Source organism: Harpia harpyja, chromosome 16 (genome assembly GCF_026419915.1).
Source record: "Harpia harpyja isolate bHarHar1 chromosome 16, bHarHar1 primary haplotype, whole genome shotgun sequence".
Taxonomy (NCBI): Eukaryota; Metazoa; Chordata; class Aves; order Accipitriformes; family Accipitridae; genus Harpia; species Harpia harpyja.
In genome coordinates this window covers 3,857,464-3,876,518 of record NC_068955.1, presented here as the reverse complement: position 1 = coordinate 3,876,518, position 19,055 = coordinate 3,857,464, and the positions used below count along the sequence as shown (strand labels likewise).

The following is a 19,055-nucleotide window of genomic DNA, read 5'->3' as shown; positions in this document are numbered from 1 at the left end:
CAGGAGTGATCTCATGAGTTGCCTGGCTTCACACAGTGAGTCAGCATCTCCAGCTCAGCACCAGTCTCATCTCCCTCCTCCTCCCCCAGCAAAAAACACCCCGAAAAGGACAGCGAGCAATAAATTAGATTAACATTTGCTGCAGTTTCTCCGCGCTGCCGTGCAGGCAGTGGAAGGCGCTGAACGCTGCGCTGAGGGCAGGGAGGAAGGGAGCAGCAGCTGGAGAAGGGCCAAGTCCCCCCTGGCAACGCGGCCAACCTCGAGACGAGGTGCTCTGTGCACGCAGCGCAATTTGGGCGAGTGATGTAGCAAAACCCTGTAGCTGGAGAGCAACACTTTCAGCTCGGGCTGATGGCTGGAGCAATCCCATCAGCCGATCCGGAGCCGTAAGGAAACCCCAGGGTGACTTGGCTCATAGGATGCTCTGGCTGAAATAGTCTGATCGCCCTTGGGAGGGTGAAAGGCTTTTATTTTTTTTTTTTTTTCAGCAGTGAGATTTACCCTGCGGTGGCCTGCGGAACCCACAGACCACTGACACGAGCCCTGCGCCTGTGGAGATGGTCTCCTCCTGGGTAATGCCCTACTCTCCCACAAAACACGTGAATTACTCCCTTTTCACACAACTGCCTTCACTTATCTCTGTCCTGGATAACGGCAAGGTGTCCACTTTCGTCGTCTGGAAAGAAGAGTTGAAGCTGAAAGCAGAGTCTGCCTCCTCCCGAAGCTCTCTTTATCCTCCCGCATAAATAATAGAAGGATTCATTCAAATGCTTGTAATAGATTAAAAATAAATAAATAAAAGCGAGCTCAATTTTGTTTTGCCAATCATGCACTTAATGTAATTTTCCTTTCTTGTCCCCTTGTGCCAGTGCATGTGGACTCACAAAGATTTTAATTAGCTGGAAAGGCGCCAAACCATTTCTGTCTCATTAAAAAAATATCATCGCAGTGACAAAGGTAATTTTTTCACATCAGTAGTCGGATCCACTCGCTGAATTAAAATCCAGCTGACAGAGAGACTATCAATTTTTAATGGGACCTTCCCCCTCCTGCAGAGGGGAAGCATGTGGGGGTTATTCACAAAAGGGATCGAAATTTTTTTGCAACCTCTCTGCTGGCTTCAGTTTCATTTGAAGCACGTAGCCAATTATTTTTAAAACCTGAACGAGGAATTACAAAAAGCCACTGCCCCCCCCAGGCAAATACCCTTCCGTGAGCTTTCCAAGCAGAGCTGGGAGCCCAGGCATGGCCTGTCGCACCTGGGACATTCACTTCTTCCACCGCACGTGCCGGGTCAGGGCACGGGCGCCACGAAGGCAGCCGAGGTTTGTGCTCCTGGGGACAGCCCGGAGCAGGACACGGCATCGGCACAGGTCAAGGGTGGGGAGAAAACTCAAAGGAAGATCTGGCCAAGCAGATAAGTGATACACGTGCTTTTGTGAGCCTGGCTGCATAAGCCGAAACTTTTCTCCAGGGGCCATCCCCAAGCTGACATCAGCAGCCAAAACTCCATTTATTTCAGCATAACCACAACAATTTACACAAGCTGCAGCTCTGCCCCTGGATTTAACACAAAGCTTTTGCAGAGGAATGGAACAATTCTTCCCCCCCCCCCCCCCGAGTTGCTTTCCCAAGATAGCCGTTTTCCGTGTTTTCTTTTAAGTAAAACAGAAGGATTCAGAGCTTCCCAGGCTGGGGATTCAGAGCATCGCCCACCCCTGCCCAGGATTAGCAGACGTGGCTCACACGCACGGACCAGCCCCGCTCCTCTCCCGCAGCTGGAAAGAGCAACCCGAGCAGTCAAGCATCTGTTTGACAACATTCTTCTCCATTTCTCCGCAAGCACCTCCTACACCCGGATTTAATACCTTAACGCAATAGCGAGATCTGTCTCCAAACAGGCTGAATCACACGCTCGTATCGCTGTTGGGTGCCTGTGCCACAGCCCTCACGGCCGTACCGCCGGCTCCTGCTCGCTCCCGTCTCGTCTCCCTTCTCCCACGCGATGACCGTTGTTCGCAACGCGCACAGCTGCGCGCTCAACGCGGCACACAAAGGCACCATTGATTTCGGGAGCGATGGCTACCTACCGTGCTCTGCTCGAGGGGCAACTGCATCCTGCCTTTGTGTGAGAGGAAGGATGCGGCCGGACCCCACGTCCCTTCTGCTGTTTAACTCGTTACATCGTCCGTTGCAGCGTGCCCTGGCTGGGGAAACAGATGTGGGAGTTAAAAATTATTCCTGTCGCCCCCCACCTTGCTCACGGCCCGGAGGTCAAGTTCCACACCATCGGCTGCAGCAGGTGTTCACCGTGCCACTCCCAAGGGAATGATCCCGGATGAGAAAACACACCATTCCTGAGGAATCTGCCACAATATGAACTGCAAAGATAATTAATTTGCTATTAAAACACCTTGCACTAAAGGCTCAGAGTCATCCCCCCTGTAGCAAATCCTCTCCCCGAGTCGCCAGGGAGCTGTGCTCCCAGCGCTGACACCGGTCCCAGCGTGGGAGCCAGCGCGCTCTTTCTGGCAGCGCCGATTTTTGGGGTTATCCAGAACAATCTCAGCAGAAAACAGAAGCAAAACATTCCTGAACAAACGGGCATGTATGGCACAAGGCGGCTGTTGTCGCCGTGAGTCACTGTGCCCTCTAATCCCAGTTTCACCCAGCCAAATTAGGGCATCAAACACTGGCTCACCTGCGCCAGGAGTCAGTCACGTCCCATTATAAAATACGACACTCCCAGCTAAGGAAGAATTTTCACAGCACTTCCCCTCCCCGGGACACTCGGGCTGGCTCCGCGCAATACCTGTTTGCTGCTCGGGCACAGCCCCCTCTCAGCTATACAAGACACCAGCAAACCTCATCGGAAGCACATCGCAGCTCATGTTTTTAAAGGAAAGACTGTGAAAAAGAAAAAAACCAACCAAAACAAAACAGAAAACCTCCTTTCCGGTAGTACTTTTAGCTCCGCAACAAACTGGCTGTGATCCTTCTCCCTTAAGCAACAGCTCTCGGTTCATCCCCAGCGTGGTGAAATATAGGCAGATGAGAAGCACAGATAGAAAAATCTAATTAACTGGCCCACTGTACACCAGGCCAGGGTTGAGCTTTGCTAATCCAGACATAGAAATTACCCTAATGGACTGGGCTGTCTCCATCTCATCTGCTATCTCGCCTCCAACAGCAGCCAGCACCCAATTTCCTACGGCACCAGCCATGGAGACATCGGGCTCTGCTCTAGCAGGAGGCTGAGAGCTCCTGGCTTTATCTTGCTCCAGAAGGGAGATGTAGAACCAATGTTTGTTATTAGCCTGCTTGAATTAATTTAAATCACTAATCCTGGTTTGAATTAGCAGACAGGAAGCATCTTCTCAACTAATCAGTTTTATACTATTTTTGCATTTGTAGTTTCATTTTGCTTAAGGAGGGTAATTGATACAACCTTTAAGGGTGTGATTTACACTTCTGTATTCACTTGACTCTAAATTTGAGCTATTTTTTGTAAACATGACACACCATCCCTGTACATTTAAGTTGTTACCACACATAGTTGACATACATGCATTCAGATTTTGTTAAATACATCCTTTTTTTTTTTTTTTTTTTTTTTTTTTTTTACTACAACAACAATTTTTACTCATTATTTTGCCAAATGGCCTTTAGGTGAAAGTCAATTAAAAGAAGAGAAACATGAGAACATTTTTTTTGGTTGTTTTGCAATGCCTGATAATTTTAACAGCCATTTGCCTCTTCAAAAGCTGAGCAACTGAACAATTCCCATGTTACTTTGGTAGGTTTGTGGACCAGCTCAGTGCAGCTGCTTCTTCAATGCCTGGAATTGAATCCGTTTGAAGGATTTTGCTTTTTGTATTTTCTTGCTGTTCTTTCCAAGTTCAAGACAGCACAAAGCACACCTCTTCCTTCAACACATGCAGCACTTAGAACAGTTTTGGTAAAGTTTGGTATATTTTCCTATGTATTTTTCTTTGGAAAATGTTTACTGCTTTGCCATGCTGTGCATCTGTTCTTCATTAGTGATCATCAACAGCTGATGCTTTAGTGAACAGGGCAAGCAAGTCCAACACTATTTCTTTTTCACATTGTGAAGAAATTAAACTTTCTCTTAGTAAAGAAGAACCCCTACCTTAAAGACTATTTTACAACGTTAATAAGACTTTTCTCCCACCACAACACCCAAATCTTTGGGTGTTTGGGTCACAGACTCAAATTCTGCACTTAACAACGAGGCTTCGTGCCCATCTGTCCTTTTCTGAATGTTTCTACACTGAATACCTTTTCAATAGGTAACTATAAATTAGACTTGCACAGATACAATTTTAAACAGCGATTCTAATAAAAAATCTAATTTTTGATTAAATCTAATCTAATAAAAAATTCTAATCAAAATCTAATTTTGATTTAAAGGGCAGAATCCCATTCTAGAGGTGGTCTTTTCCCACTGCGCAGTCCTCCCCTCCTGCTCCCAGCCCCACCTGGTGAAAGGCACTTGCAAGTGCATCCTGCCCTGGCAAAGAGCGTGGCCGGGGGGAGCAGCTCCTGTTCCTGCTTCTTCCAGGATATCCCAAAAGGCATAGCCCTGCAATAACCACAGCTTGCATTTAAGGCAAAAAACCCCAAATACTTTCCTTTAAAGGTAAAAAACACATGGATCTCCTAAGCTGAATCCCTCTTCTCGTAAGCATCTTCAGCTGCTTGATCTATACGGCACACACAGCGTCCGAGTTACCTACAGAACTCTCTGCTTGCGTTAGCTCCCTTCACCCAACCCTGCAAAACAGCCAAATGTGTTAATAATAAATCCACAGTGATAAATTGAGGACCAGCCCTCTGGACAAAGTCTGATCACGCCCAGCTGTGTATTGGTTGTTCTATTTTAAGATCAATTAAATTAAATCCCACACTTCCCAACCATCTTCCCAAGGATTAATCCACACACAGCATGGGGCATATAAAGAACTTGCCCGTGTATTTGCACACTGATTACCTCCAGGCAACCGAGGAAGCAAACACAAATTATCACAAGTGGACCATAAGATTTTTAAGCATGATGGATGTTAGCTAAGCTTCACTCTTACTAAAAGCAAATGCTACCGAGTCAAGTCAGAACTAAACCCGAACAACAGAAAACGTAAGTCAAACGGTATCTTTCAACCAGAATCTAGCTTGAAACAAAGACAGGGTTACAAGATAAACAGTTTATGTATGTTATGCATTCAAGAGTGTAATACAGCAAGACAGGCAATGTTCTTGCTGTAGTTTAAGCAGCTGACTATCTGATTTCCGAGGCAGAAAGAGCTCAGGTAAGTCACTGTTACAGGACATCATCTACCTCCAGCCAGTGGGGCGGGAAACGATCTCTATCTTCTTGCTTCATGCCACAGCTGAATGAACTCAAGCAGTTACAACCTCTTTGAACTCATTCTAGGAGAGTTGAAATAAAGTCCAAAAGTCAAATTGTTGATTAGTCTGGAAATACACAACTGCCTACTCCATTGTTCTCAGATTTAATAATCTTTTTATTATCCTTGAAGAGATAGACTACTTTCACAGTAATTTATTACAATGACTGAGACCTGATCAAGAGAAACAAAAACTCCATGGGAAAGTTCTGTGAATATGACAGGGGAGGGGAAAAAAATAAAAAAAAAATCATACAAGAGGGAAACCAAGTCACTATTCAGCAAAGTGAAGGAGGCTGGAAAGCCGTGGGGGAAGGTAACACTAAGGAGCAGCAGCTCTCCTGCGCCTGCCAAAGTCTCTACTACAGTTTTGGACTCTGGCTGAGAAGCGAATCAAGCACTGTCAGTGCTGTGACCACCTTGCTGGATACTTACGCGACATTAACAACAGACTTTAAGCAGACAATTCAAGGTTTTGTGAGCAGATAAGCCTATACTAAAACATAAGTTATCACACACAACAGCTGAAATGAAACTCAATCCAAATACAGTTCAATGCCCTGCTGAAAGCTACTCTTCCAATAGCACTACTTTTTATACCAAAACACACGTAGTAGTAGGTTTGGTGTTTGAGGAATGAAGTCAAGAGTGCAAAAACACACGTGATGTTTAAGCTGCTCCTCCTCCAAGCTGATGCACCTCCCATCACAGCTGCACTAGCCTGTCCTCCACGTCTGGGCCTCTGCTTAGATTAACTGTGTCAGACATGGAGCTGAGCACGTACGAGCTTTAATGTGCAAAGTTTTACAGTTACAGCTCTGAGCACAGAACTCTGCCTTAGTGCTGTTATTTATCATTCAGATTACATCTGCTTTCAGGGAGCACTAGACATTTCCCAAACCAGCAGTAGAACGGTCTTTGTCCTGAACATTAAGGCAATTCATAAATCCGTTTCAGAGCGTGAAACTGCAGTGGTGAAGCTCAGGAAGCTGGTCCACACAGAACTCCCTAGGCAAACTTCCAAAGTCACACAAGTGGAAAAATTTAATAATCCAGCACTGAGTTTCTATAAACTTCAAACTATTGCCACACACCTGCTGTTGTCCCATCTGTTGACATAACAAACACATCTTTATTATGAACCGCAGATACTGACCTGCCAGTGACTCACTTCATCCTTACGTTCACTCCTGTGGACTCATTTTCATCTAAATTATACAGTCCACTTAAACTTGAATTTATTAAAGTTTTTTTTTGCATAGTTAAGATATAGTTCTTCCAGGAAGTCACTCATCAAAACCCATGTATCCGTCATTTCAGGAAGGTAGCCTTGATTAACACGCAAGCATACAGCATTAGCAGATTCAGAATAAGAAGAGCAAGCGAGATTCATGCACCAGAGGTTCTGCCGCATTGCACAAGGCATCCGACATGGTTACTTTCTGAACTACAGCAGCACGACTACAAATAAAAGGATTGAGAAACAGAGATAAGCGGTTAACCAAGAAGATCGAGTGGTGAACAGATGAGACAAGTTTGGGTTTGGATGGTGGGATCTCAATTACAGAGGTTCAGGAGAGGAATTCAATGATATAAGTCAACAGTTCACCAGGACAGAGTTTCACAGTACAGACACAAATGCTAAAGGCTATCGTCCCAGCAGAGTGATTTTGTACTAAAAAGTATCTATGCAACATGATTTAGAGCAGCAAGAACAGTGTAATAGCTCATGAGAAGACAAAAGGCAGCTTGCTATCAACTTGACTGGTATTTAAATGCTATGCTACTATTTGAATGAAAGGCTAAGTCGGAAGGAATTAAAATATTAAACTAAACACAATTTAGAAGTTATATTCTTCTAAACCAGCATATTTAATTGCTCTTTTTAAAATTAAACCATTCTTTAAGGTTAGATGTTTAGGGGGAAAAAAAAAAAAAGAAAAAGAAGAGGGAGCACCTAACAACAGAAACTCCAAAGGAGAAAAAAAGGGTGGGGAAACACCTGACCACCTTGGGAAGGTCTGGCCTTCCTTCATGACTTGTTCAAATCGACAGTGAAGTCCTTTATCAAAGTGCAGTCCTGCAGGCAGGAGATGAAAAATAGGTATAAGGGAAGATAAGCAGTCAGTGACTCAGGTATTTAATGTATTTAAAGAACTTCTATTAGTCCTAAGATTAAAAGGCACACAGAGGTCACAAAACGCAGATGAAAGTAAGATTCCTATTATAAAGAACGAGGCACTAACTCCTTGTGAGGACTGCACACGTATGGTCTTCTAAGACTGAATTTCAGAATCGCTTGTGCTGCCAAGGAACATCCCAGGAACAAAAAAAAAAAAAAAAAAGAACGAGGCAACGAGATTAGCACAATATGTTGTTAGGTTCTGTAGTTTCATAAGCACCAAATTCACTCAGATGTACTTTATAAAATGTGTTTGTCCAGAAAGTTCTTGGAATTTATTATACACATTTAATAACAGATGATACTCAACATTCAAGTGTTGTTGAACTAAGTTTACAAGCACTTTAGCATACAATGTATACTTATGCTAAGAAACAAAAGATTCAGCATATAAGGAAGTGCAGAAGGAAGCTACTTTAAAGATATCCCCTTCCATCCAGTATCTACATAATACCTGTTTTATTTTAAAACCCTACACGATGCCAAGTAAAAAGACTAATCAAATATCTACACTTAATTGTGCACATCACATCTACTTCAGATGCAGGACAAAAATTTTCAAAAGCACGTTCCATTCCTCCTTCCAGAGGAACCTTAGACTTCAGAATTGACTTGATTTCAAAAACAGAGCTTGAATTTTTAAAAAAAATTCGACAGTAGCAATCCAGCAAGTTTCAAATATGATTATGAAAAAGGCAGCGAGCCACCAGGATTCTTTAGATGAGGATTCAAACCAGTGTTTACATGACTAAAGCTTGTAACTAAGTTAATGCAAACCTGCCATTAATTTTTTGCAGGACCTTGAAACATTTTACTTGCTATGACAAGCAATTTTCACCAGCAAATATTTTGTTTGTTTGTTTTAAGCTTATCCATCCTAACAGAGTGCTGACCAGGTAGACTGTTTTACTCTTGCTTTGCAAGAACACCAATCCAGACACAACAGGAGCATCACTGAATTAACAAAGGGCTATTTCTGCTACCCCAGGACAGTTAAAAACAAAAGCCCCAATTTTTCAGAAGCCAGCGTACTGGATCAAATACTTTTTCATATCTGTGTATTCATTAACCCTGTACAAAAGAAAGCTGATTAGCAAATGTAAATGTTCATATAAAAATAGCCAACATCTGTTTAAATTTAGAAATTTATTTTTGTTTAATCCACAAGCTTTATATAGCTTTAGTTAAAAAAACAAAAACAAAAAACAGTGAAAACATGACAATATCCAAAGTTCAGGTTCCTCATACTTTCAAAGACCACATCTCTGAAAGTTGCTTATACCATTCAGAAGAACCGTAACAAGACAAGATTTATGAATGGGGCAACGACATCTCACAAACAAAATTTATGTAACTGAAGGAATTTTTTCTGGGACTGCTGATCATGGAAACTGCCCTTTAAAAAAAGAACATAAAAATACAAATGAAATTCCAGTGTTCCAAATCAACATGTTACATCAATATAAACCCACAGTGTCCTGGTAAACAACATGCTTTCATTTATGTACCATTCTAAATTGCTATTCTTGATTCGCTTTAATGGAGACTATACAGGCAACAGTAGAAAGCATTAAAATATATGTACTTCCTTGGTAATTCTGCAGTGGTTTTACTTCTGGGCAAGCTTACAAACCACAAAGGTTAGTAGCGTAATGTAAGTGGATACAAAAGAAGTCAAATGAGACCCTCACAAATTATGCTAAAGGCTTTGTTGAATTTCAAAGAAACTAGGGAATTGACGGTCATGTTTAAAACCTTCAAAACAAATTCCTACTGCTTCTAAAAAAGTCTCACTCTAAATGAAATTATGTTGACTGTCAATGAAAGAATGTCACTAGTACACTGTGGACACCTTTTGTAATGTAAATCCATGCCCTTTGTACATGGTGAACCTCAACCTAGCAAGTATTACAACAAATGTTATATTCTAAAGCTCAAACACATTTAGCAATTTGAAATTGAATTCTGAGTACAAACCAAATAAAATGTACATTATATCAAAGGATTCAGCCTAGGATGGTGGTGACACTTGCGCCTTCCTCATTGACCTCAGTGCCTTCTCTCGCAGGTGTTTTTCTAGATCATCAAGGTTGTCTTCTGGTTCACTTTCTGTCTCCTTTGAACAAAGATAAAGCATTTCTTCAAACACTGAAACTAAGCCAGGCTCCAGCCCTCCCAATATTGCAAATCGTCAAGTAAAATCACGAGACACTAAGTTGCATGTCTGAAGTATGACTGCCGTTTAGAACATCAAGAGTACGGTGTACATTCACCTCCATCTATTTTCTTATATTGGACTCTTAAACAGTAAAGCATAGGTACCAAATTCCTACCTTTTTGGGTTCTGTCTCTGCTTCCTGGTCTTCCTGTGCTGACGTGGTATCTACTGCAGCCACGGCAGCAGCTGCTGCAGCTGCCGCAGCCTTCTCCTTCTTATGTTTTTTGTGTTTCTTGTGCTTTTTATCCTTTTTATGCTTCTTATCCTTCTTTTTCTTCTTCTTCTTTCCACCCCCTTCTTGATCTGAATTCTGTAACAAACAATTCAATAGATATTACAACTCATCCCTAAGGCTTCAAAATGTTGTTTTAACAAGCCCACAACCATTCTGGGAAATGTGAATGGACTGAGCAACATCTGAAACTCGGTAAACTCTACACCGTCTTCAGAACTGGGGGAAAGTCACACCATTCCCAATCAAATGAGAGAAGCAATCCTAGGAGACAGACATTGTAACGCACGGCTGTGCTGTGTCTGTTTAAAACAGAACATAACACCATGCAAACTCGACATGCTGGTCATAGCAATGACAGACAAGCCTCTTCATAAAGGTTAATACTGCAGGTGGAGTCTAACTCCCTCAAACACTCCTCTGGCAGAGAATGGAAGTGTCCCTAGGAAACACCTCAGGAGAACAGATAAGGATGCCTAACAATCCGTTCTCTTCCTATTAGGAATAGTCCGAGTTTGCACGTAAGACTACTAAGCATAAATAAGACCACCTCACTTAGTTCATCAGGCAAGTCTTCATGAAAATAACTTGCCATATAACCCAAAACACTATTGCTTTTATTAGCAAACAAATACCCTTGCAGGTGATGGGCTCTGAGTTGGGCTTTTAGCCTTTTTTGCAGGTGACCAGTTTGCAGAAGGAGAACGAGACCGAGTAGGAGATGGAGGTCCTTGATGCTTTTTCGGTGCTGGCTCAGGTGACCCTGATGCAGACCGTGAAGACGACACCCGTCTCGCAGATCGTGGACTTGGTGTGGAAGCCCTTAAAAATAGAAGAACCACAACTGAGAGATTTAAGAAACAGAACAAGAAAGTAAAAATTAACAAAAAAGCCAAATGAACTTATGTGCTTATAACTCTGTTAAGCTGCCACTTAAAAAATGATTAGTTACTTTGCTGGCATGTGTTACAAAAGGCAAAACAATCTAATACCACTGTGCATCCATAATGCAAAAGGATATTGCAACTTGATAGCTTGTTAAACAATACTACTACTGTTGTTCAGAAATGATTGCTCCCTTTCTTCTGATATGACTAATTTATAACCACATTAAAAGTCAAGAGAATAGCAATGCTATTATTTTATCATCCAATGAAGAAAGTGCAAGAAATTACATTCAGCTGCATTCTTTCTGAAAGAACAAGCCAGCACCATACTTTTGTCTATCTGCTCATAAAAGCAGCGTCAACTAAAGAAAACTGCTAAAATTCTAAATTTTTTTTCTCTTGGATGACCACTTATGAAATGATTTATGAGCTAATGAAAAGTGTTGATTCCCTTCTGCAGTTAGCTTTAAAGTCAGAGAAAGTTCATTTTTCTTTAAACAACGCTAGCAACAAGATTTCTCTCAAACTTGTTTTCACCTGCTCAGTCCCCGTGCTTTGTTGTGCTATTAAAAGACCCCCTCAAACTCTATATAAAGCCTCTTTAATGCTTCTCCCCATGTTGTACTTTATTTTAACAGATGCTTCCAATCCAATAAACTTCCGAAAATCAATGTTGTGACAGCAGAAGCTGAACAAAGCCGCCAATACCTGAGCAATCTCAAGAGAGATGAGAGCCATTTTAATGCGATTCCCTAGCTATTCCCACTGCATTAAAACAAAACAAACAAAAAACCCCTCACAAAACCACCACCAACAAAGACAAATTTTTTTACTTTGTCTTCTTAGGTTCTGGCGTTCTTGACACCCTCCTGATGGGTCTAGTGCTTGGAGATGGAGACTGTCTTCTCTGGGGTGAAGCCGAAGCTCCCCTTCGTGGTGGTGGTGGGCTTGCAGAGGTATGAGAAGCTCTAGGCCGTGGCGAAGGTGAATGCCTTTTGTTTTGTGGTGGAGAACGTGTTTCCCGATTGGACCTACTGGGAGGAGATCCCTTCCTGTGCTTGGAAGATATCGAAGGTGAACGCCTTTTAGCAGCTGGCGAGCTCCTTTGTTTTGGCGGTGGTGAATGGGAGACTCTGCGTTTTGACTGTGGAGAAGGTGATGCCCTTCGTTTAGGCGGGGGAGGCGGAGAAGCCGTTCTTCTCTTAGGTGGTGGAGAAGGAGAATATCGTCTCTGTATCGGTGGAGAGTATCTCCGCGGAGAAGGTGAGCGTCTGCGCGGGGGTGGTGATGGAGACCTACAAAGAAAACAAATGTTCAGGTGCCACATAGGCATGTGAATTAGTTACAAGTGTCTTGCAATCCACCCAAAGAGGGGAAAAAGAACTCTAAAAATTCTTTAAAGCTTCATTTAATACCAAACATTTTGAAAAACAGCTTAATGGGTGTTATTCTGTATTTGATACAGCAATCAAATGATATCCAGGCCACTCACAATCTCACTAGCAAAATTACACTCCCCTCACGTGAATCAAGGAACTGGTATCACGGCAGTTCTTTTTAAATGCCATAGTTGGAAGTCAACAAACCAAAAGCAACCACTTCATGACAAAAACGCAATACACTACCTTCGACGAGGTAATGAAGGTGACCGCCGCCGCCTAGGAGGAGGGGCAGGTGAAGGAGACCGTCGCCGCCTGGCTGGTGGGGGCGATGGACTTCTCCTCCTCCTACTAAAGATATAAAGGGGTTTCTCAGAAAAGTTGCAATTGAGCCATGAGATTATTTTTTGTTCATCTGCTTTTACTATACAAAATCATATTGTTCATGCACTTCAAAATGAAATTCTATTAGAAGATGGAAAAAGATATACTCGTCTTTCTAAAGAGTGCGAGACAACACATAATTTTACTGTAATTTGCAGAGCCCACTACAGCAGTCCTGAGACAATTTCACATTCTGCTTAACCGGGTCTATTCGCATCTTGGAGCTGAAGAGGAAGACCAACTCTCTCCCATTTTCTTCTCCTGAAAGCTCATTTCTGCCATTTCCCTTGCACTGAATCTAGTGGTCATCTAATGAGTCAGACTAGCTTACTGATCCACCAGGAGACCAATCCAACAAAAACACCTCTTTGTCGTCATGCAGGGACACGATTGCTACATCCAACACAAGGGAGGAACTGAGAATGCCCATCTGTGTCAGGCAGACCAAAACTGCATTCAGCAGCAGTCTGAAGTTGGATCAGATTAAACAGTGTGAAACTGTACTCTTGAAAACAGCTTTTATCTACAGATCTGAAATCCAAAATTACTTATTTCTTGAAATGCAGAGAAAAATCAGAGTTGTTCCTAAACTGCAGCTGTCTGGATTAACATCATTCACAAAATGAGCCATTTTCTGCTCTGCAAGGTTTACAACAGACTTCTGGAAAAGGATATTTTAATCAAACACATACTTTCCTAGAGACTGGATAAAGGAAAAAAATGAGAGTAAAAAGCAAAGAAGCTCATCTACATAAATTGAGATTCAATTTCAAATACACTGGATGCTGTTCTCCAAGGCAACGAGTTACACTTTTTATAGATAAGAGTTTGCTCCAAAAGACAATGTTCTTTTATGATGCAAAAAATACCAGCCTTCAAATGTCATGGCTGTCCTAATTAAACATGTATTTACGCAATGGGCAGTAGGTGAAGTTAGTATGTTGCAAAACAGATAAAAATCTTTGAATTCCAATCTGGTTTACATAGAATTGTTTGACAAGATCCATAATTAGAGTGGTCTACATTTGTAGAAGTAGTCATACCTAATCTCATACATCATTATGTATGCTGCGACTACATTCTAGCTAGGTCATAATTACAGATTGCTCACAAGGGTCATTATATCAGATTAATAAACCCATCAAGCACCCCACTTCCTGCACCTTGCTATGTTCTGAGATCAACAGAGAGCAAACAATTTCACAAATAAAAATGTTAACAATACCGCCCACATAAGAAAAAATAAAGTAGGTGTTCACTACTAGTCCACTACTAGTAGTTGAAATATCTAATGAATTGAGGAATGAGACTTTTGAAAATTCCAATTATCTGTGACCCAGAACATCAAGCTCTTGATCACTTGTTGCAGCTGTATGGGAGGGTTTTAGCCAGAACGTCAATGGCAGCAAGAATACAAAGTAGTGCTCACCCGTCTTTCAAATCTGTGTATATGGAATAAGAAAACCCCCAAAGAATACAAGCATTCAGTTGTTTTCAGGCATCAGTAAGATGCTAATAACATGTTATTAGCTGTTACAAGCTTATGTGAATTAACAAACAGTGAGCAATGAAGGAGACTGAGCACGTGTTCCCCCCCCGCTTTTTGGTTTTTGCCAGTGAAATGGTCCCAGATCCAACACATTAAGGAACACATCAGTCTGAACTTCCCTCACCTTATTACTTTGAGTGTGCAAGTCCAAAGGACAAAGGACAGCAAGTACTTATCTATGACAAAATAAATGAGAGCCTGTCTAAATGATTTTCTATATGTAAATCCTACTTAACACATTAATTTCTAACCAACCTTTTCATCACTGGCGATTGCCACCTCTTTTCCATCTGCATCCTGATAGCAGTGGAGGAAAAACAAAACAAAGCAAATCTATCTGCCATACATTTGAGGCAAAAATTAACATATTCAAATAAAGTTCAGAGTAATTATTACCAAATGAGCATAACAAGAATGCAATCAAGATTGGGCAAACTGGACATGACTTGATTCTATTGTGTATTTGCTGACAGCTGCATAGCAGATAAACAACATTAACTAAATAGTTAGGAAAAAAGACATCAGTTACATTCAACTTAAGAAGAAATTACCGAGGGGAGGATTCCTTCTGTCGTTTTCGTGGAGACGGTGATGGACTGCGCGAATGTGAATGGCGTCGGCGTCTACCAACTTCCCCATTCTTCACGTTGGATCTCTTAGGTCTTTCTTCTTCAGATGAAGATGAAGAACCAGAATCTATAAATGTAGAAGAATCACTCTCCGGAAAATGATTCTCATGATACTGTTAACACAGTTAGTGATAGGCTTATACTGCAGTTTAAACTACCAACCTGCTCTTCTGCAAAATAAGCAGCTTCTATTTAAAAGCAGTTCAACTAAAAATGTCAATTGAAGTGATAAATATATCCATCAGAGCTGGGTAAAAATATTTGCAGCAACCTAACTACCCACATAAAATTTGACTAGACAGGTAATTTAAAAGGTGAACTGCAGTTACTTATAGAACCATTAAGTGGACAAAAACCTATACCAGGCCCAGGTTAATTTACTGATCTCAAGCATGCAAGAGTCCAAAATAGTAGGAAATAACCTACTGCGACAACAGATTAAGTAATCTATAGCAAACAATATTTGTGTGTGTGATGGTAAGAGTTTAAAAGTGCAACTTTTAAAGACACGAACCCATTAATAAGAGATATAGCATAACCTTTAAAAGTCATACTTTATTCTTCATGAGCAATAATTGAAGTGACTTCATTATGAGGGGTAAATCTATAATAAAGCTTAAAATAGCACTGCAGTGCACATAGCAAATAATTTTAATCAGTATTTGAACTTAACATTAACTACTTCCTGCAAAAGTAAACTACAGTCCAGTTTTAGGAAATCTATGTCATCCATACCAGATGAGGACTGTTGATTTTGCCTTCTGTACTGACGCCTCTGTTGAACAGAGTCTGCTGCAGCCATTTTACCTCCTTTATCTTCTTCTGAAAAGGTACATACGTGGACAGAATATTTAAACCAAAGATACAAATTCACCTTATTCAGGCAGAAGCAAAGTCATATTACAGTAGATCATCAAGCATGCTTTCCCCGCTGCCCAAATCTTAAGATAACATTGAGGCTGGAATACACTTTGGCTGAGCTTTTTTCCAAGAAAGCTTGGATAGAAATATTTGAGGCAGTACGAGTGATCATTTTTATACTTCTGAAAACTCTTGCTTTCAATGCCAGTCTATCAAGAGGGTTCAGCACTTCACCACTGCCTTTTATTGCCATGCATCTTTGATTAAAAACCCCACCCAAAACCAGTGTTGAAAAGTGAGAGCCATACCCGATTCAGACAGTTCTGCTTTCCTTGGTTTTGGTGCTGGCGAAGGAGATTCTCTTTTTTCAGTACTCTTATGTTTGGGTGCTAAAAGACAAAGTCAAATAACTCAGTTGCAATTCATTACATTCTTGCATGCTTTTCTGCTCAAACTGTAAACACCATCTTTGAGAAAACAAAAGCACAAAATGATAAAGCCGCTGGAATACGAATTTTTATTTCATTACCTGATGTTCTGCTAGGCGAAACAGAGCCACGGCTTTTTCTTGCACGATTCGACTGCTGGGGTGTTGGAGACCTGCGTGGTTTTGGAGGTGGACTTGCTGGTGGGGATGGTCTGTGCCTCCGCCTAGGAGGGCTTGCAGAAGGAGAGAGCCTACGCGTTTTACGAGGAGGACTGGATACAGTTCTTTTAGGTGGTTTCTTTGGTGGTGATCGGGAACGTGAGGAGGAGGAGGAAGAGCTACTGCCAGATAAGGATGCTGATGACCGTCTTCTCCTGTAAATCAAATACAACATTAGATTCTGACTAGCCAGTTTAAGAAGCATTTGAGCATGAACACAGAATCGCATTTGTTTGCAAGCACATGTATAGAGCCACATACAACAGCACTTCCAAAACATGGTGGACAGCCTTCAACACTTGGTTTGTAAAAAAGAGGAACAACAACCAATCTTTCACAGTTATTTTTAAACTACATAGTGAGCAAAAAATTGTGTTACCTTTGCTTGCTTTCTGTCAATCTACAGACTACAACTAAGCTTTTCTCCTGGGAGCAATTAGTTTTGTTGGGCTCTCTAACTTTTGGATGGTTAAGAGAACTCTCTGTGTTAGCACATGTGATCTAATGATCTTCAGAACAGATCTGTTTAAGAGTTTAGTGTGCAAGTACACTAAAAACTTTTTATACCAGGAGGTAAAAATTTCACAGAACAACTTAACAATTCAGAATCAATCTATCCATTCTTATGTTTTAGTCTTTCATCTTTACTTTGTAATTTTAAAAAGGTAGGGCCTCTAGAATTCTGCGGCAAAATTTGTGGCAAGTTCTGTTGCAATTGTGTACCTGCAGAATCCACCTTTGGCTGCAGAATTCCTGAGAACCTGGAAAAAAGAAACCCTACCTTGAGTGAGATAAACATTTGCTGAAAGGGAGCTCTTGTTACATCTTGCACCATACATGTTTGATACTTTTCACAGTTTTCCCAGTAACTGTGTGAAATGAACATCTTTGCAAACTCAGGAAAAAAAAAAAAGAATAGTCATCACCTTGTCATAAAAAGGAAGAACTGTTCCTTCCTAAAAAAGAACTGCTGTACACAGGAAGCATCACTTTAATTCTCTTCCTATGAAAAGGATAGGAATCTATTCTCTTCCTACAAAGACAAATGTCTGTTTTGACATTGCCCTAAGTATGTAATTTTTTTTGCAAGGCAACTCAGAGCTTTGCTACTAGAACAAATGCTTATGCTGTTAAAATGTAACCTCCGACACTGGAGAGCAGACCTTGAAGATTGGGGTTTTTTTAAGTAAAAGAACATGAAGAAGAAACACATTTCAAGTCAAAATTTAATTTTTATTTTAATTTTATGTGATGGACATCTAAGTCATAATTTAAAAGCTCCCAACAAGTAAAATCCAGTTACTTGTTCTAATTTTTTCCCCAGGCAGGAAAAAAAAAAAAAAGTATTAAGACTTAAGCAAAAAAGTCCTAAAAGATGTCATGTCAATCTATGCTGGGAGCTATCCAGAGCCATTTGAAGAAGTTACAGTTCTGAAACTGCCACTTTCATAAAGGTGGAATTCTCACCACTATTTCAACTCAAAAGAAATTGTTTCACAGCTACTATTATGTTCCCCCACAACACACTTATGAAATATGACACTGCAGTTTTTACATCACTCAAATCATATACTTGACAGTACTAAGGTAAGATGAACAAGATAATTTTGATAACACTCATTCCTCACAACTAATGTTCCCTTCAACTTTTGAAGTTTAACATTTCAGTTGTCTCAAAAAAGGGAATCTTACCGCCTCACAGGGGATCTGCTTCTTCTGTGTCTGGGTGGGGGAGGCATTCGCCTTGGAGGGCTCCTTCTCCTTGGAGATGGTCGTCGTCTTGGGCTTGGTCTCCTTCTAGGGGAGTAAGACCTGTCATAATCAAAAATTCAAATGAAAAGCAACTATCTAATTTTCAGATTTGAGGAAATTTATCCTCAGGGCACTGAGCGTAAAGTTCCTTTTCTCCAAGCGCATCACATTAAAATAGCATTTAGATTATGATGAAAAATGTACATTCAGACACAATCAGTGCTTTAAAGTTTACCAACGCCTTTCCACCAAGTAGTAAAATAACCCCAAAAAAGGAGGAAAAAAAAAAGTAATTTACATCATCTTCAGCATCAAACCTATCTTCCTAAAAGAAGGCTACCCAATTCCCACTATTTAAAAAGTGCCATACTCAGCATTAAGTACTCCATTCCTTCTCCAGTCAGTATCAGTCACTGTGAGCATCTTCTCATGAACTGACAGGAAGAAAACTACTCCCAAACTTGTTTATCCATTGAATGCATCTTTCTCACTTGGCCTAAAACATCCATAGCTCAACATCTCTAAAAACATCACTGCTTTAACTGAGAACATTACATTAAGTGGCACCTTCAGAAGAAAACATTCAGTTCTCAACCTTCATGATCAAGATAAACTGAAGTCCTACCTTGACCGTGATCTATGACGCCTTCTTGGTCGAGAATGAGATGGAGAGCGTGACCGAGATCTTGACCTTGACTTGGACCGAGTTGGGGATCTTTGACGAGTCTTCTCTTTTTCCTTCTCTCTCTCCTTCTTTGAATTACGTTCTGGTGAAGTTTCCTTCGTCTCCGGTACGGGAGGTTCAGGTTTAGGAGCTTTTGGGATATCACTGTTAAAAATAAAGACTTAATTTATAAGCACATACAAACCATAGCCCCTGGAGTAACATTTTAGAAGCTGCCACGATATT

At 41.1% G+C, this 19,055-nt stretch overlaps 1 protein-coding gene across 12 annotated transcripts in view; it reads right to left on the bottom strand.

Moving 5' to 3' along the window:
* Positions 1-8,739: 8,739 nt before the first annotated feature.
* SRRM1 (serine and arginine repetitive matrix 1) overlaps positions 8,740-19,055 on the bottom strand; it is an 18,483-nt gene continuing 8,167 nt past the window's right edge. For 5 of the 12 annotated variants that reach the window (XM_052810817.1, XM_052810825.1, XM_052810828.1 and 2 more), the window contains 12 exons: positions 18,771-18,974; positions 18,086-18,205; positions 16,277-16,548; positions 16,056-16,136; positions 15,622-15,708; positions 14,809-14,953; positions 14,513-14,554; positions 12,571-12,675; positions 11,779-12,240; positions 10,694-10,880; positions 9,942-10,136; positions 8,740-9,724 (listed from right to left, as the gene is read on the bottom strand). In XM_052810817.1, the coding sequence (XP_052666777.1) occupies positions 9,620-9,724; positions 9,942-10,136; positions 10,694-10,880; positions 11,779-12,240; positions 12,571-12,675; positions 14,513-14,554; positions 14,809-14,953; positions 15,622-15,708; positions 16,056-16,136; positions 16,277-16,548; positions 18,086-18,205; positions 18,771-18,974 (2,005 nt within the window). In that variant the 3' untranslated portion in view covers positions 8,740-9,619. The remainder of the gene's footprint in view (positions 9,725-9,941; positions 10,137-10,693; positions 10,881-11,778; positions 12,241-12,570; positions 12,676-14,512; positions 14,555-14,808; positions 14,954-15,621; positions 15,709-16,055; positions 16,137-16,276; positions 16,549-18,085; positions 18,206-18,770; positions 18,975-19,055) is intronic. The other 7 variants (XM_052810818.1, XM_052810821.1, XM_052810819.1 and 4 more) reach the window with 7 other exon arrangements.